The sequence below is a fragment of the Haemaphysalis longicornis genome, unplaced genomic scaffold (genome assembly GCF_048455015.1).
Source record: "Haemaphysalis longicornis isolate Haplotype H1 unplaced genomic scaffold, Haemaphysalis longicornis Haplotype H1 scaffold_6, whole genome shotgun sequence".
In the NCBI taxonomy this organism is placed as follows: Eukaryota; Metazoa; Arthropoda; class Arachnida; order Ixodida; family Ixodidae; genus Haemaphysalis; species Haemaphysalis longicornis.
In genome coordinates this window covers 29,678,316-29,705,827 of record NW_027526407.1, presented here as the reverse complement: position 1 = coordinate 29,705,827, position 27,512 = coordinate 29,678,316, and the positions used below count along the sequence as shown (strand labels likewise).

The 27,512-nt window shown below is 49.9% G+C and overlaps 1 protein-coding gene across 1 annotated transcript in view; it reads right to left on the bottom strand.

Moving 5' to 3' along the window:
• LOC144142421 (UDP-galactose transporter senju-like) overlaps positions 1-26,305 on the bottom strand; it is a gene marked incomplete at its 5' end in the record, with an annotated part of 48,347 nt that extends 22,042 nt beyond the window's left edge. Inside the window, 1 exon segment of the mRNA XM_077673925.1 lies at positions 26,188-26,305. Within this exon segment, the coding sequence (XP_077530051.1) occupies positions 26,188-26,305 (118 nt within the window).
• Positions 26,306-27,512: the final 1,207 nt, after the last annotated feature.

Below are 27,512 nucleotides of genomic sequence, written 5' to 3'. Positions count from 1 at the left end.
GGGCGCTCTTCGTCGACGGGTCGTTCGCCTCGACGATGGTCGCCTCGGCTGGCAGCGTCTCTCCCCGTGGTCTGTTCAGGTGGCCGGCGGCGCCCCTTTAGTCTGGGAGGGAATTAGCAACCCTCATTGTCACGCCGCGCGCGCGGACGCCCGACGTCGTGGGAGGCGCCGCTCGGAGGGAGGTCAGCCGCGCGAGGACCGCTCCGGGCCCTCGGCTTGGCTGTTGTTTGTGCAGATGCCGCCCGCTGAACGTAATGGATGGTTCACTTTAGGCCGCAGATGGCCTGCATTTTCTGGCCGGGTGCAACAGCGTGCGTAGGAAACGCACTATGAGTGTGTAAGAGAGAGTGTTAGGTCACGTGACCGCAGGTGGGGACATGTGTGTGATTGGCTGGTCCCTGTGGCCAATCAATGGTTTCTATTAATTGTGTGAAAGGTTTTTCTCTCTTTCTTGTACGCCCCCTTTTGGGAGGCGGGGTTTTTGTTATCAAAACCGGAGTGTTGGGTTTTCTCGGGGGTCGGTCGAGAGGGGATCTAGTTTTAGTATAGATCTCGGCCGAACAGGCTGCTGCTGTCAGAGTGACAATGTAACCGTCACTCTGACCTGATGTAAAGTTGGAGTTTTGTAAATAATGTAAATAAACCTAATATCTAGCAAGGAAGGCAGTCCTCATCCCTCACCCGCTCCAAGCATCGGTCGTCGGTCATCGGAGCGAGTCGAGATCGTCCTCTCGGCTCGCGCATCAAAAGAACATCACTATTTCGTCTCCATCAGTTCGCCAAGAAGATGGAGAGGCGAAATTTAACTGGAACTTCTTTTTGTGGCCAGCTCATCGAATATGTGTCGACAAGTCGGTGCCTGGCTGTCGCGCAGTCCGTCGAGGCCAGTGAATCACGTTACCGGCCGTTGTAAGAACCATGGTATCCATCCGGCTTCATTCGACAAGCCTTCTACCAACAGCGGACGCACGCTGGACTCCTTTTTTTTATCTCCTCCACTTCCGCACAGCGACACGGAATCTATCGTTCCGTGCATTTTTACTAAAGGTGGCGACTCTTTTGACCGCTACAGTGGATACTTTAAAGGGACCCTAAACAGGGTTTTAAAGGTTGCGATTTTACGTGTACATTCACTGTAGTATTTATTATCCGAGGAACGTCTTGCTGCAAAAATGGTTTCAAAGCGTTGGGTATTAGCCGAATTATCGTTCATTAAAAAAGGTTCGCAATAAGGCCTGGAGCATTTACCCTCTCACCGCGCCTCCAAAGCACTGTGGAAACTGTGACGTCACCGACCAGCGCAAGACCACGTAGAGAAACAGGGCTGGTTCGAGAGGCGCGCAGCTATTGGGTCCGCTCGGCGTTACGTCGCTTTTTTTTTAGAGGCGACGGCCAAGCTCCGCCTACTACAGCCGCTACCGCTCAGCGCGGCTGGCGGAGCCGGTCGGTGGTCGGCGCGCATAGAACTACCGTGCGCCCGTGCGCCTCGCATCGGTCGTGCCCGCGTCGGCACGTGAGTTTACGAGCTCTTGAAGACCATGTAGGGCATTCCAAACACAACATGCTCGCTCACGCCAGTAATTGAAGACTGCCACCTACGACCAGCGGCTCGCCAGCGTTTCTGCATGCCGCGCTCTCACGGCGAACTCGTCCCTCCGAGGTCGGAGAAAAGGCTTAGCATTGCCGCAGTTATTCAGACACCGCTTTACCAGGCCGCGCCGACTGCGATCACAAGCGCAATCTTTCACTGCACTATCACCCCCTTTCACGCATTTATAAACTGATTTTCAGCAATAGTCCCGCTCTGGGTTTCAGCTGCTGCTGTGTATGCCGCATCACGCTTATACAGTGGGCGCCTCGTCGATCGTGCAGACAGATGCTTGCCGCGGTCGCTCGTGCAGCGGCGTTCCCGTCTGCAGAGACGCTCCGCCTTTTTCAGCGTTATTCATAACTTGTAAACGACGCGCGTTATATCTAATTTTCGTGGGATTAGTTGAACCGAAAATCAACTCAAAGCTGAGCTTGTGCCATCGCCAACAGGAAAAGAACGAATGAAGACACGTTTATTTGGGAAAACCGAATCCCCTCTTGACAAGGCCTGAGCTCTCGATCAAGAAGCTTGTAGTGGCCACCGCTGTCGTCGTTAACGACGTCTGCTATAACCCCGCATATCATACGCTGATACGGATACACGATTGCTTTTCCTGACGTCCTGCGACATGCAGTTGCCGCCTGCAGAACCTGCCACGCTTCCCTTTCCCACCACTGGCGGCGCTGGTGTCGGAAGGAGCGATTGGCAAAGAAGCCACCGAAACTCGCTCATTGAGGACTAGAATTTCGGGCATGTATGCCTTGCTAAATGCTGCACAAAACCTAGGGAATAAAATATGTCTGGAGAGTCACGCCAGAATCACCTCTACATTTATCACGCATCATTTCGATAAGGCAGAGGGGCGAGTTTTTTTTTAAACCGTTCTTCGCGCCAGGGGTTCTCGAAGGGCGGCGCTCCACGTGGTAGTCGAAGGTGACAGCCTTCGGGGAATTCACCAAAACACCTGCTCCGGACTAAGTCCGTGCAGAAGCTGAAACTGCGGCATTAAACTGGCCATGATAATGTCGCGGAACCGGCACGAAATGATAATATAAATAGAGCGTCCCCACCAGGTGGGGTGGGGACGCCATCTCCGAATTCCAAAATAAGACTTATCAATTGTGCATGTTATCAATTGCGCATTCGTCACCGTAAGAAGCGCACCGGGTATGTGAGTTTTCTTTCTTTATTTGGCCAGTGCTTATCACCACCTGAAAGTGTGTACCAAGCCGGCGCAACGACACTTTTCCTGAGCTCTCGAGCATGGTGTGAGAAAAATAAAGCGCGCCTTTGAAGGAGCCATGAAGACAAAGTACAAGTTGGGTTTATTGGAAAGACTGCTTAGTCCCCATAACAATGATACCAATATCATCGCAATCTTCGAACGAATAACGGAGATATTAAAGAAGACGTGTGAAGCAGTCGCGACCCCCTAGCCAATTTCCCGCAACTCTTCTATGACGTCACGGAACCTTGTTTGTGCGATTGGCGGCCGCCTAACTGACCTGTCGCGACGACACATGACTGGACGTCTGTAATGGGGCCTCTAGTTCCATTTGACCGCATCACTTGAATGCTAACGTACCGTTAACGCACTGAAAATTATGCTTTATTGTTGGCCCGTATGACGTCATTCTTGCTCATAACACGTCACTGTGGCGCAAAAAAAAGTTTTTTAATACTTCTTGCTCTCTTTCGTTTCGTTAAAAAACCATCTTTTGAGGCTGTAAAGGAGCTGAGTGAGATACTGAATCCTAGTTCTTTAAAATTACACGAAGTTGTATTTTCTCTTCATGGCTTAAGTTACATTTATGGACACGGGAGTAAGTGACGCTGGGGGAAGAGGCGTTCCTCCTGTGTTTGTCATGCCGCTTCATCAAGGTGAACAACGCGCGTTTGGAAATACAAATAGTGGAATATTAGCCTTGTAACCATACTAAAACAAGTTAGAATATTAACCTTGTAACCAGACTAAATGCGATATAGTTCTTATCTGCAGTGTTCACTTTAGCATGCGTGTATCTGTAACTATCTAAGACTGTTGCACTGCTACCCACATTCGTGGTGTTTCGACCCTGAAGCTACCGTTCGCGTTTGTCGACAACTCTACTTTCCACTCTGTCTGTGTTGTACCCTGCGGGGTACGTTGTAAATGTTACAATTTGTGTGTAGGCCAGCGGCAGCCACTTCTGGATTGTTGTTTTTGTGTGTGTTTCCCTTTTGTAATGTGTATTTGTTACCGGCAATGCATAGTTCCATCGAGGCATGTTATGTATATATCTGCTTCGATGGACAAATAAACCTCTTCACGAGCCAGATCACGCGGAATCCGTTGGCATCAGCTGACATCGGCGGCACTTCCGTCTGATGTTCGTGTAACGGATGTTTGCGTGGCTGGCAAGTTCTCCCGACGTATGACCGTCTGGCGAGATTCGGCATTGTGCGTTCCTCACGGTGCCCGCCTTGCGGGCACACTGAAACATTGGAACATGCCTTGTTTCAGTGTCGTGTAGCGGACTGTGTTTTGGACTGTGCTAAGCAGGTTGTTTGGTGTTACACTTAGAATGAGCACACGTTCAAACGACGTGTTGGTGAACTTCCTGGTGTGTGGTGGGCTATTGTATTGTGGCGAAATCGTGGTGCCGCGTGTCTTCGCGCCCGAGCGCAACGGGCGATGTTTCCACTGCTGCGGCGTATGCGGTCAATCCTTATGAGTCACTTGGAAAATGAGTTGGCAGTTCTAGGTGAAGCAGTCGGCCTGTTACGCTGGTCCACGCGTTCCATAGTGGTCAGGAACAACATCCTGAGCATCACTATTGTGCCGTATTGGCTTTCAGCAATTTTCTCAACTCTTTCTTTAAACACATAGCGCTTGTCCTGTCTCCTTTCTTGTGTATCGTCTTTGGTTTTTTGCGCTAAACATTTTAAAGAAAAGTGTTGGCTGCCCGGAATACTTGGAAACTGACTTTTTTTTTCGATTTCTAGGGCAGCGCTGTTACCACTAGTCGCTGCGCGCTGATATGCAGTTTATAATAAATTCCCTTTGTGTGCCCCAGGTCTAAGAATCTCCCTCGCCTAGGAGATGCCCATGCAGATGCCGTAATTGCGTCCTGGTGTCGTTCCACCTAGTGGGCACACCTTGGAGTGACTGTACACATAGATGGCGAATTGGTGTCGTCCAGACCCACTTCTGAATCCCAAAATGAGAATTATCGCTCCATGCTGTGTTTGTGGGGCCACACACGGGGAAGTAAGGGCACTTCCACTCATATTACTGGGCCGTGCATCACATGACTGCACGCCGCTCGCTCGTGCGAATGCATGAGCGCCACAACGCACGAGGGGCGGAAAGGATGTGCGGACAACAACCCGTTCTGGCACGTGTTTTCCTTCCAGACCGGTATTCACAGTTGCGTCAAAAGTGTTCATGACGGGCTTCTATCGCATGCAAAAGAAGACTCTGCGGTTCTTCCATAATCGCTCAAACTATGCCAATATACTTCCATGCTTGCAAAAAGATTGCATACCTGATGTTGAGCCTTTGTATAGTCAACGACTGGCTGAAAGGATTTTTATGGAATTCAAAGCTGACGCAGAGCTTTTTTCTTTTAAATTACACTAACACGGTAGTGGAATATATTTTCCGGTATAAAACGTTTATAAAGGTATGAACTAGGACGAATTATGGCACACAAATGCTTAAATGGCAACTTCCTGATATCTTGAACTGTCATCCTGCATTTAGGTGGATGCCAAACTTTCCTTTACAGAAACTTACTCCACCTTGGGGATTTCCCCTAAATCTGGTCGATTAACACCTGTCCTTCACTTCGAGTTGTTGATCAATTCGCTTTCGCGCTACTAACGACTAGCCTCCTGGTTAGCTCAGTTGGTAGAGCGACTGCTCCGGTTAAGCAGTGGTCCCGGGTTCGAATCCTGGACCAGGACGAATTTTTCTTCAACTGCGAAGTTTCCGAGAAAGCTCTATAGCTTTCCTTTGTAGCCGTATGGCATTTAGGTGGATGCCAAACTTTCCTTTACAGAAACTTACTCCACCTTGGGGATTTCCCCTAAATCTGGTCGATTGTCATCCTGTTCTCTTTGACATGATTGAACACACTTTATCGGTAGCCGCTTTTAGATGAAACGCAAAAATGTATTCTCTACATGAAGTGTGACATCTCTTTTCTGTATTTCGGTGTAAATGTGTATACTATACGTTTACGCTAATTTTTGTTTCTTTTGCAAAAGCTGGGGGATTGAGGGTAATGTTATATTATTTTTATTTTATTGCTTCTCTTAGCAAAAAAACGTGTGTCTATGTTGAGTTATATATTTTTTGTAGTATTTATTATTTCTATTGTTTCTTGTTACCCTAAAAGTATACGTATTGTGGTATAAATTTGTGTATGTATTAGGCATGTAAAGGTGCCTCTTTTCCTGTCGCTTGTGCTGTCCGGTGCTAGGGGCCTATTCAGGCGACTACTGCAGTGGCCTTTTGCCTCAGCACATAGCAATTTAATTGTCAAACGTTCAATTATAAAACCACGAAAAGCGGGTGCGAATTGTGCTATCCTCAGACGTGGATCTCGGACTCCTTACCAAATACGGTGACTCGCCGTTCGATGGTGTGGCATGAATTCAGGCTGCAGCCACCGAATACCAACGAGAAAGTTTGGCCCGGCGAGCTTGTTGAATGACTTAACTGAACTTGCCGTGGTGCAAACTGTTGATAGCAGATGCCGCCATGCCTACATGCGTCGGAAGGTTCACAGAATTACGCTCGGACAGTGTCTTTTTTGTGTGTGGAACGTAGCTTGTTCGAACGGGCCCGGGCTAGTCGGCTGTACGATGTCGTCTCACGTACGCTGAAACTGTACGCCGCGTACCATCGGCGTACAGCAAGTGTAACCAAGCGGTCACAGGTCAACATTACTCGAGAGCGGATATTTTGCTGCCGTCTGGAAAGGCTGGCTGGGTTCCCACGCAATACTTAATCACAAGCAACTTTCTCACGTTTCCAGATAGTGCTTCTAACAGTATGAACTCCGGTTTATCTACGTTGTCGGCCCGAGAAAATCGGAGCTTTGTCCCGCTTTCGGATACGCCACTCTGTCAATCTATGTACGCGATACGGCCATAGAGATACGGCTGCAGCAGCCGCATCGTCGGCTGCTCCCGCAACAACAAAAAATTGTTTGTTTAGAAAAGTTCTAGCATTTGAATGGCGCATTAATTTGTACTACAAATAATAAAATGTGTATTTCGTACTACACTACACAAAATAATGACAATTATTAGTGTTATGACGTCATTATGACGTCACGCGGGGCCCAGGAGCCACTGCCAAAAAAAAAGGTCGCTTTCTTTGTTTTGTTTTTTTATGTCTAGTTGGCGCATGCGCAGGAAGGCTCGCCCACCGTTCCTGAACGTCCGGTCCACGGTGGTCCGGTCCGAACCTGCTGTGCTTCTCTTTGCCACCACTGGCGGCGCTGGTGTCGCAAACGAGCAAATGGCGGAGCAGCCACCGAACGTCGCTCATCCAGGGGCCGAGGGCTACGATTTTGGGCATGTATGCCTTCCTAAATGCTGCACGAAAGCTGTAGATTAAAATATGTCTGCGGAGTCACGCCAGCATTACTTCGCCATTTATCACGCACTGTTTCGATAAAGCACAGAGACGTGGTCTTTTCTACCGTTTTTGGCGCCAGAGGTTCTCGACGGCTGGCTCTCCAATGGCAGTCGAAAGTGGCAGCCATTCAGCATTCACCCTTCTTCCTCAGCCTCAGGCTCGGAGGGGCAAATTAATATAACAATGCCCTAATTTAAACACCCGCCGGAACAGCGGCATGGAACTGGCGTCTTCCCACGTAGTGGGGGATGCCATACCACTGCCGCGGAACCGGCATGTAACAATAATATAAACAGTGCGTCCCCACCAGGTGGGGACGCCACCTCCGAATTCCAAAATAAGACGGAACTTTTATATGGCGCGTGTTCTCCCTATGAGTACATCTCGTATTTTTCAGTGCGCATGCGCATTTGTCCGCGCGGAGAGGGTAAACGCTAGTTCCCGATTGTATGGTAAAGACGTTATCTGCTCTTTCTGAGCTAGCTCTGTTCGTGTGAAGCAGCGTTTATCGATTGCTTACGAAGTTGAACGCGACACAGGCGACGAAGCGCGCCGCAATAGAGGGCTTCGGATTAATCTGTATGAGTCACTTGGGAAGTGGGTTGGCAGTTCTAGGCGAAGAAGCGTTCCTGTTACGCTGGTACACGCGTTTCATAGTGGCCAGGAACAACATCCTGAGCATCACTATTGTGCCGTATTGACTTTCAACGAGTGTCTGAACTCTTTCTGTGAACACGTCAACTTTTTATGGATTGATTTCGGAGTAGCTTGTTTCACCACCATAGACATTTGTTGTGCAAAGTGTTGGCTGCCCGGAGTACTTGGAAACTGATTGGGTTTTTTTTCGCTTTCTAGGGCAGCGCTGTTACCACTAGTCGCTGCGCGCTGATATGGGGTTTATAATAAATTCTCTTTATGTGAATTGTAATAAATTATCTTTTCACAGGATCATCCTGGTCTGGGAGATGTCTATGCACATGCCGCAACTGCAACCTGGTGTCGTTCCACCTAGTGACTACACCTTGGAGTGATTGCACATGTCGATGTCGCAGTTGAGGCAGCGAATTGGTATCGTTTAGACCCACCTTTGAATTCCAAAATGAGAATTACTGCTCCATGCTGTGTTTGTGGGGCCATACACAAGATAACAGTTGGTCATTAAGGGTAACAGAGTGGATCCCTAGAGAAGACAAGCGTCGCAGGAGGTGGCAGAAAGTTAGATGGGCAGATGAGATCAAGAAGTTCGCTGGGATAAATTGGTCACAGTTAGCACAGGACCGGGATAATTGGAGAGGCCTTTGCCCAGCAGTGGGCGTAGATAGGCTGGTGGTGATGATGATGATGATGATGACACAGGCAAGTAAGGGCACTTCCCCTCGCTTACAGGGCCGTGCATCACATGACTGCACGCCGCTCGGTCGTGCGAATGAGCGCCGCACGCACGAGGGGCGGACCAGATGCGCGGAGAACAACGCGTTCTGGCCCGCGTTTTCTCTCTCCGGGAGGTAGTCGGGCCGCGGCCGTGAACAGGCTTCCGGACCGGCATTCACAGTTGCGTCAAAAGTGTTCATGACAGGCTTCCATCGCATGCAAAGGAAGACTCTGTGGTTCTTCCATAATCTCTCAAACTATACCAATACACTTCCACATTTACAAAAAGATGGCATACTTGATTTCCAGTCTTTCTATAGTCATAACTGGCTGAAAGGTTTTTGTGTTAATTCAAAGCTGACGTAGAGCTCTTTCTTTTCAATTACACAAATACGGAAGTGGCATATATTTTCCGGCATAAAATGTTTATAAAGGTACGAACTAGGTCGAATTATGGCAGACAAACGCCAAATTCCTAATATCCTGAACTGGCATCCTCTTCTGTTTGACATGATTGAACACACTCCATCGGTAGCCGATTTCAGACGAAAAACGAAAATGCATTATCTACATGAATTGTTACCTCACTTTTCTGTATTTCGGTGTAAATTTGTATAATAAATGTTTACGCTATTTTTTGTTTTCGTTGCAAAAGCAGCGGGATTGCAGGCCAATGTTATTTCATGTTATTTTTATTTTATATTATCATTCCTTTAAGCGACAAAACGTGTATTTATGTTTAGTTATGTATATTTGCAGTAGGTATTATTTCTATAGTTTTTTTTGTTACGCTAAGAGTGTATGTATATTGGTATTCATTTGTGCACGTACTAGGCATTTATAGTTGCTTCTTTTCCTGTCGCTTGTGCTGCCCTATGCTAGGGGCCTAGTCAGGCGAGTACTGCAGTGGCCCTTTGCCTCAGCACCATGGCAATTTGATAGTCAAAATTTCAAAAATTCAACTATTAAAAGAAAAACGCGTGCGGAACTGCGTTATCATCAGCCGTAGTTCTGCCTTAGTCAAGTGCCGGTCACTCGCCGTCCGATGCCTTGGCACACAGTCCGCAGCCACCGAACGCCAACCGGAACGTTTGGCCCGGTGAGCTGACTGAATGGCTTGCAGGTTTAATTTCTCCGCGTAGAGAGTGTCTTAAGGTTGGGTTTTCGCACAACGCGCAAGCTGTGCAGAAAAGCCGGACACACAAAGGGCTGCACGCAATACAGGGTCGCTGATTTTTACCTGCACGAGCGCATTACTTGACAATATGACAGGCATCGGCATAAAAGCCAGACACAAAAAAATATGCGGACGACTGCAAACGAACATGCAAATTGTTTGACATTTTGACCCGAATCACCATTGTTTATCGTGGGTTCCCCCGTCACTTTCCCAAGCCCGAAAGGAGCACCCGGCATACTCTTGGTTGAGGACGACTGGCCTATGGGATCACCACTGTCGCTATTAGTCGCTAATAACGAAGAGTGCCAGCGGCGCACATCGTTATTACCTAATAAACCTTCGGAACTTAGCTCCTGCTCTTAACTGAGCTCACATTTTCTGCAAGCGTTGGTGCTCGCACACGAATATGCAATTTGCAACTCAGGAAACGAATTGTCGCCAAAGCGAACGGCCGAAGCGTCGTAAGCCGAAATACGGATCGCATGAGCGCTAGTGTTGAGTTGTATGAACTTCAATGGACCATACTATGTTTATTACACTCTGGGAACTAGCAGACCACAGCCGCATTCATTACGGCACGAATGTTGTCTGGGCGCAGTTTCCGCTTCACGATCCGTTCCCAACGTCCGTTCGGTCTTCGGTCAGCGAGCCAGTCACAGTAAGCGTACATTCGATCGGCGGATGTGTTCGTGTCGCCGTCGGCGTCGGGTGACAATGCGGACTGCCAACTAGGAAGTCGGCATCGTCGCCGTGTTGGCCTAGCCAATGCGGCTGAACGGAACTATGGTAATAGAGTAAAAAAAAAAGATAAATATGGACGAACACGATACTATTAAGCGTGCTGCAGGAAGCGCTAATAAACCAAAGGCGTCGCCGCGACCCGTCGACGCTAGCAGACGACGCTTCTCTACGCCGGAATTGCGAGAAAATTGCTTCGTGACGCATGTGGGAGAATCGATGACGTACATGCCGGAAGACGTACATGCCCCCTCCCCCCCTCCCCCCCTCCAACCAAGAAAAAAAGAAAACACGCAGGAAAGGGTGGGAACACGGCAAGGAACTTTGCAACGAAAGTGTCAGCTTTCCGCTGCACGCAAAAATGAGATACTTTGCACAGATGACGTTGAACACCCAATCTGGCGGTTGCGCTTGTTCATTTAATGCGCTCGAAACACCTTTCAGGACCTCTCAATAATTTTTGCCGGGCAAACCGATTCTCTGTTGCCGCTCAACTATACACGAAGGTCGCGTTTTGGGGACCGTTTCGTTGAACATCAAGAATTAGGACTGCACTTACCTACTTATTTAAAAAAAAAACTCTTTTCGCCTAGCGAAGGGCCGTCGTCCATCTTTGGACGGATCTTTGGCCAACTTGGAGCGCAGACGCCGCCTGGGTCAGGCAGGAAGAAATGCGCGATGCCCCGCAAAGGGGGCGCCGCGTGTTTTGTAGCGTAAGCTACACTGGCCGAGGTTGAGCAGTTTCGCGTGGACCTTGAAGGGTCATGCTGCGCAAGCGCAAGGAGCATTAGATTGGATTGAATTGAATTTAATTTAATTGGATTGTATTGGATTGGAACTCCAATCCAATTAGAGTACGGATGTGTAGAGAATTGTATCTGCGCATTCCAGAGGAGTGACGTCATAGCCGCGGCAGGCGCCTGCCCAGCTGTGCGCCTCCGTTGCGCAGTAGCCAAGTCTGACGGTGCGCCACATCCGCTTGATAGCCGTTTCGCGCGGCTTCTAGAGAGCCGTGCTGCCAGTGATTTCCCTACACCCCCCCCTAGTTTTTCTGAACACCCCCCCTTGAATCCCCAAATTTCACTCTTGTCAGTCCTTGTATGGACCTTTTTCAGTATGGATCTGCGCATGCGGGGGCTGCCCGTCTGCTATTCTTGGCAGTAGCCTCGGGCAAAATAAACAAAAGTGCGCCCCCCCAAGCTTGCTGTTAGCGTTGCACGTATTTATTTCCTTTTTTTCGACAGCTCGTGGCAAGTTCGTATGTGCACACAAAAAAGGCTTTCAAAGGAAAGGGGCAAAGTGGTTTGAGGCTGACCACGCTGCGAGCACATTGCTACCAGCCAGGGAGTAGCGAAAAGCGCTACGGAAGCTAATCCTGGCGTTTTAATAAATCGGGAGCGTACAATCGGTGCCTGATTTATAAGTGCTGCATAATTCGTGTACTACCTAAACATTGTTTCAAGAACTCAAATTTCGTCACTGGCCCTGGTAACAAGTTCGAAAATGTCCTTATACGTTGAAAAATGGCGAGAAATTAAAAAAAAAACTGAATACGGACCTTTCATGGTAAAAAAATGAATTTCTCTAAATTTGTTTTTTTCTTAGATTGAATAGAAAGCACCGCCTCTCAGGTGTATATATATATATAGAAAATGAAAAACGTACATCACGGGGATGAGCGTTTGGTTAACAGACGTCTATTATTTAACTAGTGGGACAAAAAAACAGCTTTTTCTAGTTTATGAACCCCCCCCCCCCAGAGCCATTGAGACACCCCCCTTGATTCGATGCCTGGGGAAACCCCTGCGTGCTGCGCATTCATGAGGAGCAGTGACTGGACTGGATTGCATTGGATTGGATTGGATTGGATTGGATCTGATCGGATCGAATTGGACCAGTGCGTCACTGAAGTGTGAAGTTATGCAAGAAGTGTATACTTCCCAACAGCGCTAAGGGGTACTGGCGTGTTGTGGTGCGTCAGTTGCTGCCACGGTCGCTGCACATACGGAATGGCAGCGGCGGAAAAGTACGGGAAGACGCCGACAGAGGGCAGCAGCGGCGCTGCGGCCGCAATGGCGGCTTGCCACCCACGGCGCGTGTGTTTTGGTTACGAGAAACATGAGGGCGCTCGGCGAAAATGGTCGTGACGGCGGCGGATGGAAATGAGAGGTGAAACCTTGTTCCCGTATAGAGCATGCACACTCGCTCTATGGGACCCTACTCCTATCCCTGCAAAAACCACGACCCACAGCATACGGACGAAAAGGCTCGACCTATACAACAGCACCGACATCAAAAACGGAAAGATGGGATTTAGTATAGTTGCCCCCACAAAGAAAAATAGATGCGAACGCGGAAAAGGGCAACTGAGACATATACGACGCGAAAGAGACCTTCGTTTATTCGCGTATTCTCAGCTTCGCTACAGCGAGGCTACCACGGTGTTATTCGATCTCAAGAATCCGTAAATGACACCGGAATATATATATATATATATATATATATATATATATATATATATATATATATATATATATATATATATATATATATATATATATAAGGGTTGGCAGTCAAGAAAACCTCGGAAAGCAAAGGGGGGAATGCGGTAGGTCAAAGAAACAGATGAATTTTGTTTTTGAGTCACAAAGAAAGTTGTGAAAAAAATGCCCGCTGGTGGGATCCGAACCCACGACCTCCAGAATGCCGGTCTTGCGCGATGACCACTACGCTACCGGCGGGGCTGTTTCCCCACCACTTTCTCGGGTATTTATGTTAAGGTATTTTTTTTTGTTTCCTGCACTTGGGGGTGGTAGCCAGCGCCACTCGGACTACTCGGGGTGAAGGGGACCTTCTTTTCAACCCCCGGGCCGTGACTCGAGCGTCTACGACATGTCGAGAGTGGTCGACCAGCGTTGAACTCTCTTATGCTACCTTTGGCACCAAGCCTGCCAGAACAAAGGCCCTCGCTAAGCATGTAGCGAATCAGAAAATGGGAAATGAGGGGCTCGGTGAAAATAAGACAGAAAATAAGGTTTGGCAGTCAAGAAAACCTCGGAAAGCAAAGGGGAGGTTGTGGTGGGTCATAGAAACAGATGAATTTTTTGAGTCAGAAAGAAAGTGGTGGGTTCGGTCGTGGGTTTGCGAGGGTTTGCCCTGACGAAGGCAAGTCTCTTTGCTGAAACGTTGGCAACAATCGTCGTTTCTACCTTGTTGGAAGTTTTCTTTTCTTGTGTTCTCTACCATCTTCAAAGTTTTATTGCTCCCTATATATATATATACATATATAACGCTTGGACAAGGAACATGGCAGCGCACCGTGAAAAACAGCACGGCTTTGTGGCTCAGGAGGAGGGATCTAATGCGCGCCGTGCGCGGAACCCCAAAACAACCTCAAAACACTTCCCTGTACTACTGGCGAACGCACCTGCACTTGAAGACGGATGACAGCGAAAACCGATGCATTTGAATAGAACGCATTTTAACTGAACCGGCCGAAGCCAAGATAAACTCAAAGCTCAGGTTTTGCCATCGCCAAGTAGAAAAAAAATATGAATTAACGAAACAACACACGTTGGTTAGAAAAACAAGCCTGTGTGCCGAGGTCTGTAGCAGTCACCACCTGTAGAATCTTATAGCATACACCACCACCCGGAGACCTAACCTAACCGCACATATCATACGCCGAATACTTTTCGCATATCCAAGTGATTATTTTTATGCGTCACTTGCGCCGCAGATAGTAGCACCAAAACGCACTGCAGGTAAGCCAACTTTACACAATGGGTTGTGATCACGATGATAAAACGCGAAACCGCTAAAAAAAAAAAAAAAGCTGCCCGTGGTCGGAATCGAACCTGGGTCCTTCGCGTTATGCAGCAGAGTTCTATCGAAATGCGCCATTCCGTCACGGTCGAAGCCGTTTGGATTTTGCACTCTGGCTCAGACTACGTGGGACAAAGCTTCGCGTTTCAAACTCCTTTCCCTTAAGCGTGCACCGCGTGGAGCGTTTTTGCATGCGAATCGTGCGCAACGGCGTTGCGCGCGCGTCGACGATTTCGCGCCTACGGCAGCTTCTCCCTCGATCAGGAAATGACACAATTGAAAGTTGGGCGAGTTGGTGATACATTTTGGGAATAGGCGCAAAAAACGACTACTGGTAGAAAAGAACACAGGACGGCGCGCTACTGGCAACTGCTTTTTATTTGGAAAGAACAGACATTTATAATGTTAAAAAGGAGCCAACTCATCAATGATCTCGCACGAGTACATAGAAACAAAAAAAATACAAAGAAAAAACAGTAAAAAAATTGTAAAAAAAGTTAAACACAGAACGCGGTATCCAACATGCTCACTTCACGTGCGGTTCAAAAAATTCCAATTCAACATTCTTCAGTCTCAGTGAAGGTTGACGAACGCACACGGAGCCCTCCCGGCTGATATCGTACGCTTCGATTGTAAGAGAAGGGAGTCTAGTCAGCTCTTCCGATTTTGGCATTGACATCGAGAATCTGTATTAACCGTTGCCGCATTCTGAGGTGATGACTGCCGTGAAAGAGTATTTGTGGCAATGATGAGAACAAGTTTGTTGCCAAGTGTGGGATTCCAGTAGAGAATTTTTTGGAGGCTCTTTTGTTTTTCCTGAAACACACATACTTACAAGTTGGGAGGGCAAGACGTATACGTTCAAAAATCAGGGGTCTGCATTGGCTCTAAGGTGGCACCCGTGTTAAGTAGCATTTTCATGGCAAAGGTGGACAGGACGCTTGATGTTGAATTGAAAGGTATGCAGAATAAGTACAGGTATGTTGACGACTATTCCATTTTGGGTTCGCCACTCACGTGTGATCAGACGCGTAAGGTCTTGCTCGAGGCGTTTTCAGAAAACGGGCTCGGGCTGTCCTTCACGTGTGAAGTTCCGAAAGACAGCTGCAGTTTCTCGATTTGCGGTTATATTTCAAGCACAACCACGCCTGTTGGATGTCCTCCCCAAGAACTACCAAGCCGCTTCTGGATTATCACTCAGGACACATGCGGCTGGTAAAGAATGGTGTACCTTGGGCCTGTTTGCGTTCAGCACTTGAAAAGTCATGCGTTCACTGCATGGGCGGCAGTTTTGATTCGCAGGTTAAGAGGCCAAAAGAGACGGGGTTTCCTGAAAGTGCTATTTCCGCAACGTGCGAATAAACCAGACGGGCCGTTTAACTAGCTAGTCAGGCTGCCCCGTCTTGGTCAGAGGAAAGGAGGAAAGTAGAAAAAAAAAACCCTTATGTGCATTGGCTCTCGCATGGCATAAAAAGAGTCTGTTCCCGATACGGCGTGAACGTCGTGTTTTCCGCCGAAAGAAAGATTGGCTAGATTTGCTCCGCGGTTGACAAGAAGATTAGGAAACCGGAGCAGGACAACGACACAGGCTGCAAGATGAAACATGGGATGCAGTATGTGCCCTGCGCACACTCGGTTGTCTATCGTCTTCCGCTGGCTTGCGGGAAGGCCCACATCGGGCAGACTGGTCGGTGCCTCAACATCCGACTACGTGAGCACAACAGCTCTTTGAAGGGCAGACCTTACACGCACTCAGCAGTGCATTGTAAGGAGTGCGAAAAGGATGGCCGCAGGCCTCTCTGATAAGACGACAGTCATGTGCAGACACAAGGGAAGAACCCAAAGAGAGATAATCGAAGCACACCATATCAGCCCGGAGAGCTCCGTGCGCGTTAGTCAACGTTCACTGAGACTGCAGAATGCTGAATTGGAATTTTCGGAAACGCACGTGAAGTGACCATGTTGTATAACACGTTCTGTTTTTTTTTTTTTTTTTTACAATTTTAACTGTTTTTCTTTGCATATTTTTTGTTTCTATGTACTCGTGAGAGATCATTGATGAGTTGGCGTTTTTTCACAGTATATATGTCTGTTCTTTCCAAATAAAAACCAGTTGCTAGAAGCGCGCTGTCCTGTGTCGTTTTTCGCGCTTATTCCCGCCTCCCCCCTTTCTCTCGTCCACTTTGAACTGTAATTTGGGTCCCAGGTTGGGTACGCAAGCCTAACTGGTATGGGCAATTCTGCCTTTTGCGGCCCTGTACGCCTGGTTCCACCCACCACTAGTACAAATAAAGTAATATTATTATTATTATTATTTTTTTCCTGACGTCCTGCGCCTGCAGAACCTGCCGCGCTTCCCTTTCCCACCACTGGCGGCGCTGGTGTCGGAAGGAGCGAATGGCGGAGCAGCCACCGAAACTCGCGCATTGATGACTACAATTTCGGGCATGTAAGCCTTCCTAAATGCCACACGAAAGCTGTCGACTAAAATACGTCTGCAAGGTCACGCCAGCATCGTCTCGACATTTATCACGCACTATTTCGATAAAGCACGGAGGCGCGGTCTTCTCCACCGTTCTTGGCGCCAGAGGTTCTCGACGGCTGGCCCTCCAAGTGGCAGTCGAAGGTGGCAGGCTCTGGGAATTCACCCTTCTTCCCAGCCTCTGGCTCGGAGGGGCGAATTAATATAACAATGCCCTAATTTAAACACTCGCCGGAACGGCGGCATTGAACTGGCGTTTTCCCACCTAGTGGGTGATGTCACTGGGGTGCGGCACTCATGTGCCAAACCCTCCACCATCTGACAACGGTAAGCAATGCCGCGGAACCGGCACGTAATTATAATTTAAACTGCGCGTCCCCACCAAGTGGGGACGCCACCTACGAATTCCAAAATAAGACCAACTTTTCCATGGCGTGTGCGCACCTGATGAGTACCTCTCGTACTTAGCAGCGCGTATTCGCACTTGACCGCGCGGAGAGAATCTGCCTCTTTCATTGCGGTGTGCTGCCACCTAGCGTGCCTAGCGGAAGTTGAAGCTGTAGGGTTTGCCGGCGTTTCCTCCGGCTGCATTCTCGTTGTATGCACGGCAATCCCACATTACGGCGAGGAGCAGCCGAAGTTTTTCTTCTGTGTTGGTGTTATAACGCCTTAAGATGACAGCCCCTGGTCATCACATATTACCAGGCGGCTTCTTATCACTGAATGAGGGCTGGCAGAGAAATCTCGGACAGATCCGTGTGCCGTCCGAGTAGCAGAGCGAGCAGTACTTGGAGTCGTCTGGCATGAAGTGCGATCGCCAGCTCAACAAAGGCCGGTAGTTCGCAAAATGCCTTTAAGCGCTGGACACATGTACGATTGGGACACGCGATTCGCATGCGACTGATCGTTACGACTGTCGCCACGACTAGTCGTACGCGTGAATTTGAGACGGCCCGATGCGCGCATGAGATGCGTCGTCGGCGTCGCTCCGCCCACTGCTTTTGCTCCATGGTCAACTACGATGATCGCTGAGCTGAATTTGTAGATTCTGCGCGTTTGTTCGCAAGAAATGGATAAAGCAAGCAATCGTGAAGCGTTTTCTGCCTTCGGAAACAGTCCGCGCACACGCCGGCCGCGCCTGCCAGCTCGGCACACTCAGCGGCTCGAACCGGCGCAGACCACGGTAGCAACCGCGCTTGTCGCTGCTCTTCTGAATCAATCTGATCGCTAAAAAGTTCCACATGCGAGAAAGTAGGTGTTAGTGTGGTGAAAAATTGTGCTAGGGATTGTTGTCAGGGCTTATTTTAAAAGCGGCGATCAGATATATCTGCCGCGATGGAAGCCTACGCTGACCGGTCGCCGCGGCGCGCGGTGCGCCGAGCGGCCGAGAGATGGCGATACCTGCGCGGAAGCATCGAAACAGGCTACGCAGATGTCTTGGTCACCGATCGCTCAAACGGCAGCCATAACTTAAATACAGTTCCACATGCGAGAAAGGGGGTGATAGTGTAGTGAAAAGTTGTGTTGCGGATTGTCATTCGCAGTTGCACAGATAGCAGCGATCAAATATCCGCCAGGATGCTAAGCCTAAACTTCCCATCACCCGAGCCGACGCGAGCGACGCAAGCCGCCGTAGCCGATCGCGTGCGGCCGACGGGAAGCGATAGAAGCCGACACCGTTCCCTTTTCGGCACTCCGAGTTACAGCGGAACGCAGCACAAGTTGTGGGCATTGTTCCGCGCACAACGAGCACACACAAAAAATCAAACGATGTAAATACAACCACGACCCCTTCCCGCTTGTGCGGTAGCTGTGGGGAATGTCGTCTGCTGCCCCTACTGGACTGCTTAGGGACTTGGCCGCTAGGGGATTGCGCATGCGCAGTGGGGTTGTGAAAGAGGCGGAAAGCTCCCGCTTGTATGGAAGACACGTCTTTTGCTATTTCAGAGATCGATTTCAGTGAAGAAGCGTTTATCGATTACTCATGCTCACCACAGCAGCGCGACGCAGGCGATGAAGCGCGCCGCAATGGAGGGCTCCGGATTAATTTTGACCATCTCGAACACCCCGGCGTATCAGAAAAGCGGCCGCCGGGGCCGGGAGTCGAGCACGCACCTTAATAGGTGACTGGTAAAAAGCGCAAAGGCTCATGGGTGCGTCGTCTGCTCTTGCCACTTCCGGTTCGAGATCTCGCCTGGCCTCCCGTACGCCGACGGCTTTTACGCGCGCGTGTGCGTGTTGTTTATTCGTCACAGAGTGCTTACCTTTCAGAGGAGCCCGTAGTAGGATTCATCGTTGTTATTCATTGAATGCGCGATGCATGAGCGTTTTTGTTTTCGATGGAAAAAGATAAACAACAAGCACACGCTCGCGTGAAAGCCGCCGGCCTAGGGGAGGCCAGGGGAGCTTTCGAACCGGAAGTGGCGGGACACTCCGCGGGAGCACACAATGCACCCATGAGCCTTTGCGCTTTTTACCGGTCTCCTAGCTAAAATTCTATTGTATTAGATGCTTTAATGGACCCTGCGCTGGCCTTTTCGCACCTCGTCGGAAAAAGGTTCGTTCCAATACACTGCATATTATCTACATATCAATCTGCTAATAAACAACAATGCGGTCGCAAACGTCTGGTCGCGCCACTTAGGCGCGAAGGGACTGCACACGGCTGCTTCGCATTGAAATTTGCCCTACACACAGAGCTACTCGTACATAAGGAGGTGGACCAGCCATCTTTGCTTCGATGTCACTCGCAATTGTTCAGCAACGTCTTTTGCGGCTGCGTGCCACGGTTTCAGCAATGCGTGGTACGTTCGAAACATAAGGAACAAAATGTAAGAGGAATAGCAGAGGCAGATTTGATTAGTAAAGCGGGGTTGTCCTGTGTGAGCGTGCCGTCACTGAGTTTGTTAGATAAGGAGGCAACTTTTCTGCGCATGGCTGCAACACGTCAGCACCGGCGGTGAGAACGGGAAGTGATTGCGGGTAGGCTGGGGATGCTTATATGTGCGTGTATGGGGAATAAAACTAGTTGGAAGCTATACTCGGTTACAACTTAAGAACGGCACCGAAGTTGCTGCTGTGCCTCATCACCGCAGCCGGATGTCACTCCGCGCAGCACAAGTATACCGCGTTACTGGGAATATTTTGAACATGGCACTAGCCGTTTTTGTATCTTGTTGGACCTAATATGCTTATAAACTACTGCAGCGACGGCAAACAAACTACGTGAGAAAAGGCATACGATATCACGCATTCCTGGCAGTCTCCTTTCAAAACGCGCGCGCCCGTTGACATCCGGGTCCGTCGCTTAGGCGGAGTGATACCGTACATGAGCTGGTGCCGCTCTTAACTTGTTCCCAAGTATAGAGCTGTGTGGTGTGTCCTCTTTCTTGTCCTCGTCCTTCGCGCTATGGATTCGGCAAAATCGCCACACCAACTTGCCCAAGAATCCGTACAGTTGTGTCTTTTGTCAAGTCAGTTCGCACGAATCCAAACCAGCTGCAAGCAGAAACAATTCATGCCGTTGACAGTTAGCGCACGCGAACGGGGAGCAGGAAAGAAAACACCGCAAAGCGCTTCTACCTGATAATTTAATCGAAAAATAAACAAGACTTTTGTGCGCATCGTCGACTCTTCTTGCGTTGTTGCGCGCAGCACTGTATAGTGTATAAATTGCTTTCAAAGCGAAGCTATTTCCAACCGTCGCTGACGGCGTGGTTCGTCCGAGCAAAACACACTGCGGGAAAGCTAACTTACACAATTGGGTTTCACAAAGGCACATCAAGCACCCCCCCCCGCCCCCTCCAGTGGCGTAAATCCAGAAAAATCACAAGGGGGGACACACATCTTGCCAAGGCGGCCATTTTGTTTTGTGCTTTATTAGCTAGAAGTAGCTAAAAAATCCAGCAAGGAGCTAAAAGTAGCTAAATATTTTCAAGTGCTTCTTTAACATATTCTGGGTGTTTAAAATATTTATTGGCAGCTGTATTTTCTTAAAGGGACAGACAACCGATTTTTGTCGCGTATATGTTCTCTAGCTCATATGAAAGCCAGCGTTTTATATAGCCCGGTAACCGCAAGCAATTTCAAAACAAATTGGCGGAAATAATTTTAATTTATTTCGGCGAACCACAGCGGAAACAGGTTTTACCTGCTTTCAGTGATTCCGCTTGCACCTTGTGCACGCCGCCAATTGTGGAAAACGAACCTTCTTTTTATTTAGCGGGAACGGGATGGTTATTTCAGCTCGTGCAGTACTTATTGGTGACAAAAACAACAGTTGTTTTAGCTTTCAAAGGTAAATGAAAGATGAATGTCAAGGGGGGGACACTTGCAAGGGGTGTCCCCCCCAGCCCGAACACAAGGGGGGTCAGGACCCCCTGACCCCCCCATGATTTACGCCACTGCCCCCCTCCCACCCCCGAAAAAAAGAAGAAATAACTGGCGCAGATTGCACAATGGTGCAAAGCTGGAGAAACAGCAGAGCTGGCGGCCCCCCTCCCTTCGTCGGGGACCCGGATGTTGCACGTCACACGGACGACTGGCAGGCCCGGATCATTTCGTCCGCAGCCGTTCACATTCCCCCCAAAGTGGATCGCGCTAGCCGGCGATAGAACCCGCGGCAACCGGCTTCGCGAACTCGGCGTCTGCGCTCCCCACTACAGGCGCGAAGTCACGTGAACTGGCGGGGTGGAGAGCATGTAAGAGATCCCGCCACGAACGATGGGCAGAGCGTTCTCGAACGTCGAGCTGGCCGACGCCGGGCGCTCCTCACAAGGCGTATGGTCACGTGCACTCGGTATTTCTTTTTGTGCGGCATTTCTTTTGCGTGCTCACCACAAGGCGCAAGCCTGGACGCCGCCGGGCGCTTCTCACGAGGCGCACGCTGACGTGCGCTCGGCTGTGCTGAGTCTTCTGGTAACGCTCGATGGCGGAACTGAAGGCTTAAACAGCTGCGCTGTCTGTTACAAGCCGCTTCCCGTGGTGGGAATGGAACCTGGGTACACGTGGCGTGATGAAGCCGACGTCTCTTCGATCACGCCATTGCGACACGGTCGAAGCAGTTTGGATCTTGCCTGAGACAAAGCTTCGCGTTTTAACCACCGCTATCTTAAAATGGGGATTTGATTTTTTTTTTCTCCGATTAACTATCACTTGTCGGAAGGGCTTGTCCGCGTTTTCCCATTTCCTGTACCTGCTCGTGTCAGTTAAGGGTCAAGGATGAATCATTCCCAACCCGGCCGGCTCGCTGCGATGTCCACGCTTGTCAGCCGCGTCTACCCTGCCCGTCTCCTAAGCTGTCTCCTCGCCAAACGCGGGGGGAATTGCGCCACGCTTTGGAGTGCCTCCACACGCGGAACGAAAACAACAGCGAGTCGACGGATGAGGCAGTAGCAACGGCGCGGCATCCCGCATCTCCGCGGAGCGTACTGACCTGTGCACGTAACGCGCACCGCAGACACACACGACAGGTCATCGCACACGTTCTTTCGCTTTCTCCTCTTCTTCATCCTCCACCACATACGACGAGCTTCCGCGAAAAGGAAAAAAAAAAAAAAAGACATTGTGGATGCGCTGCAGGTATTCACGCGTTCCGCCGAGCGCGGCCTTTATTGCAGTCTCTCGGGCCCGTGCAGTGTAGGGAACATTTTTGTCCGCAGCTCCGTCTCTCCGGCCTTTCACTTGGAGGCCGGCCGTTGTGCGGCGAGTCCCGAAGCCTCCACACCCGTACGTCAAGGCAGCGCGTGCCAGTTACCTCGCTGTTTGGCGCGAATCTCTGCGCTGACGTCACCCAGCCCTTTGGGCACATGTCGGCGGCAGGATGACTCTGCCGGCCGGAGATGACAGCGTTGCGGGGATTGCGCCAGTGGCAGCGGTGGATACGCTACGCCGGCCCTTTCCGGCACGCACAATCGGCCGCAAGCTTTTACCCTGGTCCGTGCCCTGGCCTTTCCTTTGCCGCCCGCGGTAGTGTGTGGAACGAAGCCTTGCGGGAGGACAGGCAAAGCTCGGGCGCGATTCCCACAACCTCATTTCCTACATCGCCCCCCCCCCCCCCCTTTCTGTCCTGTGTGCACCGATTATTCACAGCGTCACGACGTTTCTGACACAAGGTGCTTTCAGACGTACTGTTTGTAGACATGCTCCGGCTAATGGTTTCCGGCTAACCGTTCCACCAGTCCATTTCTGCAACCTCTCACGTTCGGGTAAAGAGCTCCGTGATGCTGTGCGGGCACTTGGCTGAAACGCATGTGGGTAGCCTGCCATCTTTGGACGAACCATGTAGGAACTTTTCCAGAGTTCCTGGTCTTCCCGCTGCTCAACAGCTAGGTTACTTCGAAACGCGTCTGGACAGTACGCGTCACGCGTACTGTCGACGTGCAGGCGGCTTAACATCAGCTGCGCAGCCAGCTGGAACCGCTCGAATGAACCGTTGAGGGAGGAACTACAAGCTGGTAAACGCCGGCCGCACGTTCCCAAGTCGCTGGTTAGCCGTATATGCACGGAGTGTATGGCCGCATTTCTTGTGTCGACGGTTGTCGATTGAGCAACAATAACTGTATGACTCCCTTCTGTTACCCTAACCACGCAGCGCAGACCACTGGAGATAGCCGTATTACCTGCGCGGAGATGTCGACACCATCTGCCACACTATGTGACCATGCCCCCCAAAACCCCTTACACATAATCCCCTCTGTTTCATTTATTCACCTTTAAAGGCCCGAGGGCATTAGATAGGGGGCGGATGTTCGGACAAGGTGTGAATCGCGTACAATAACACATTAAACAAGAAAAAACAATTCACGATTCAGGTTCACCGAAAATTATAACCGCGCGAGCATACAGAGAAGACGAGGCTATGACAATTATACAACAAGAAAAAACTATACATTATTAAAGGAAGAGTTAAAGGGCGGCTCTGATCCCCGGGTCCAAAAAGCCCTCCTGCAACGTGCTGCCGAAGCCAGCGTTGGGCTGGGCCCAGTGGTCGCCACCCGCCCCTAAATTGCATACTGCAATAAAGTTTATTCCTCCTCAGAAAGAAAACCGGCACCTGGTATGGGCCATATGCCCGTATGTGGGCCAGCGCAAGAGTTAGAGGCCAAGCATATATCAACGATGGCAGTGTATACTGCGAGGACGTGATTCTGTATTGGGTGAACAAGCTTATTGCAAGTGTTCCTCGACGACTCCCGCACTGAATGCAGTGTAGTTGTATCCGCAACCGCATATGCGAGCGATCCAAATTCGCGTCATTTGAAATAGGGGCGGGGTTTGTGCTCCTGGAACCATCCAAAGAGCCGGAGGCATTGCGTGGTGCGTGAGTCGACAACGAAGCTGCCGATTATCAATGCAAGGGCATTCCAACAATATGATAAAAAAAGAATGGGAAAAATAAGAAAATAATGAAAAAAGAAAACCGTAACGACTGGCGCTACGCCCCCCAAAACGTGTCTTTCCGGTGCCTAAAAAACTTTGAAAGAAGATAGTAGACATCAACTTGCATTTTTTCTGCAGCTGTATACAATAATCGGCGCGCAAGGGTAATCGCGCACGGTAGCGCACATTCGAAATGGCGCCGAATCAACCGGATCCGATAAGCGACGCAGCTAGTTTAATTGGTGCGTTCATAAAACAAGACCTCGGCCTCTCCGCCCTTTCCCTTTACAAAACATTAATGTTGTCGATTGAGGACAACAGTATGCATGGGCGCCCTGGAACATTCGATACACATTCTATGCTTTCGTGATGAGTACACCGTCTTAAATTCCAACCCACCATCGGCGTCATAATCAGTTCCTCATGTGCACCGCACAGCCCGAAATAACGCCCACGACAGGTAACTCAGGTTGATTGTTTTGTTGAGAAAAATCCCGGGCCATCTCCACTGAAGCCTGGGGAGGGGCGAAGCATGCAGTGTATAAGTGTATTCTTGGCACCTTGCCGTTTTTGCCAACGGAGATGAAACCGCTGAGGGGTAGAGGTATACAGCTTTGCTGCAGAAGTCTTATGTATTTGTAGCACGAAGCTCTCTAGCGCGAAACGGAACCGAGTGTCCTGGTGTTTTTTTTTTTTTTTTTTTTTTTTTTAGCACGCGTTACTAAACGCTCTAGCGCGAGGCGTAAACGAGTGCCCTATCAGTAGTGTTTTTAGCACGCGTTACGAAGCGCTCCTACGCGAGGCGTAAACGAGTGTCCCGGTGTTTTAGTACCGTGACTACATGAGACGACGGCGACGACGACGGACGACGACGAGAGACGCCAACAGCCCCAGCCCCTAAAGGGGTTCGCCTCTACATGCCCGCTTATTCCTGTAAACACGCGCACGTGCTATACTGAAGCCGAGGTAGCCGTGAAACCCGCTCAATGAGCACTCAATCGGAATGTGTCGTTCAAAAAAAAAACACTACAAAAGAAAACAACGCGCCTGCACGTACTCCGTGCAGATGGTTAACCATGCAGAATGTAGCTGTGCTTCACGGAGTAGCGCGCCCGGCCGCCAGAGAAATAAACCCCACCACGTGCACACTCTCTCCAGTAACTTCTAACTCCTCTCCAACCTGTACTTTTCATACGTGCTCATCGGGTTGCGGCGGGTGAGCTTCATGCGTACGCGGGACCGCCGGATTTTCCTTGCGATAGCCAAATTACGCTTCGCTTTAAAAACACGAAAAATAAAGCGAAGTAACGCGCCGGTGCCGTACCCTCCCGGGAAAAGCCCGCGTGAATTACTGAGGACCACACAATGAAGGTCACACCGTGGACACGTGGAAAGGCCACTGCCGATCACGTGCACATCGCAGCAAGCGCCAGGCACGAGCTGAACCAGATTACAGCGAAAGGCGCGCGCGGTCTGCGCGTGCCCAGGCGCCTTGCATGCAATTAACAGGGAAAACAAGAAAGACGCGCCCAGGAGGACCCCTTTGTGCTAGCTCAGTGTGCCTCTGTGATCGTGCATGGAAGGATCTGTCAATTGGGCAAGTTGGCACATGGTTCATGATGGAAACAGCGCACAGACGACGGATTTAGAAAACAAGGAAGAGCGAAGGGAGAACGCGTCTTAATTGTTTTCCCTGGTGCGGGCGAAGAAAGGTACACGCAGGACAATCGCTAGTCCTTCGTGCTAGGCCTCTGTGCACCTCTCTTCACCCCTGTCTTGTTTTCGCATACATGTATGCAAGTCAAAAGCAACTAGCCCAACTCTCAGCCCTAACCACGAACCTTGGGCGTAACCAGAGTACACAAAGTGAAAAGCCAAGTTTGTTTGTTTTTTCTCTCTCTCTTTTTTTTTTTTTTTTTTTTTTGGGGGGGGGGGGGGGGGGTTAAGTAGGCCCAGTTGTGGCCGTCTACGGGCCGCACACCACTCACTCCTTGAGGTAGAGCAGCGCGGCGGCGAACAGCTTGCAGCACTCGGTGAGCATCACCACCGCCGTCACGCTGTAGTCGTACTGGTCGCGCGAGTTCTTGGTCGCCGTCACCAGGATACCTGCACAAGAGGCCACGCACACTCATATACTATACGAAAGGGGAACTATAAAACTATAGGCTATGCCGCAGGGCACGATATCATCCATATATAGGGTATACAAACAATGTGTGCGCACACAACTGCGTCGGTGATTTCGACGTAATCAGCTGCTGATTTGCACGTATCGAAGATTATAGTGACTGACAGCCACGCAGAGAAGCTACGAATACCAGCGTCAGAGGAATAATTTCGCAACTAATATCAGCTGTTCACACGTATATGCACGGGTAGTGGATGCTGGTGCGTAGGCAGTGCCGATGACGTCTGCTCCTACACCGTTTACTGTCCCATTCAGTACCTCCCTTCTGCACGGACGCATGTAATCTGGCGTGCGTGCGTGCGCGCGTGTGTAGTCCCTTGTCGGATGGTTCCGCGGCATTGGTGTTTTGGGTGAGGTTTTCGTCAACGTATAAGTGCGAAGTTGTCGACACCGTTCGCGGCTATCAACGTCTCGCTTTCATTATGGTCTGCGATCTATCGCCCCCGGCAACGCTTCTTGCACTTCGCTAAACAAGTGCTTTTTAATTGCCCAACAGCAGGCGGCGAAGGTTCACGAAATGAATTCGACCGCTCGGGATATTACGACACTTTTTTTTCCGAGTCAGCACTTGCGGGAAAAATGGGAAACGTTGCAGATAAGACTCGACGCTTTGCGGCCAACACGGAATTCGCGAATAGTACTCCGTCAGCAAAACGCCCTTACACCCCAAACCCCGCATCTCCCTCTAAAACAGGAAAGCGTATGTCTTGTCCCGTTCAAAATAATTTGCTAAAACAAACTGCCGATCTGGGTTCATAAAAAAGTGGTGGTGCGTACAATTACTGCGGCCATGCTGAGTGCGAGGCACTTTTCTCTCGCCTTTGATAGCACAACTCAGTAACCGAAGATGCCCGAAAGAAATCGTACACGACCTGCAAGCACTCGGTTCCCTTATCGCCATTACGCAAGCGGACTGCACCGTGCCGCGTCTTTCTGTTTGTTCGCCGATACGGATCCCGCGAGCATCTTCCTTCCTTTCGGCTTCCTTTCGCTACGAAGGCGACCGTATCTTCAATGGGATAACACCGCTGCAACCACAGCAGGTTCCCGCTGACAACTGCACGAAGTCGGCACGAAAATGAAAGGACGAAAGAGAGGTCGGCAGTTCTCCGACGGGCAAGACGT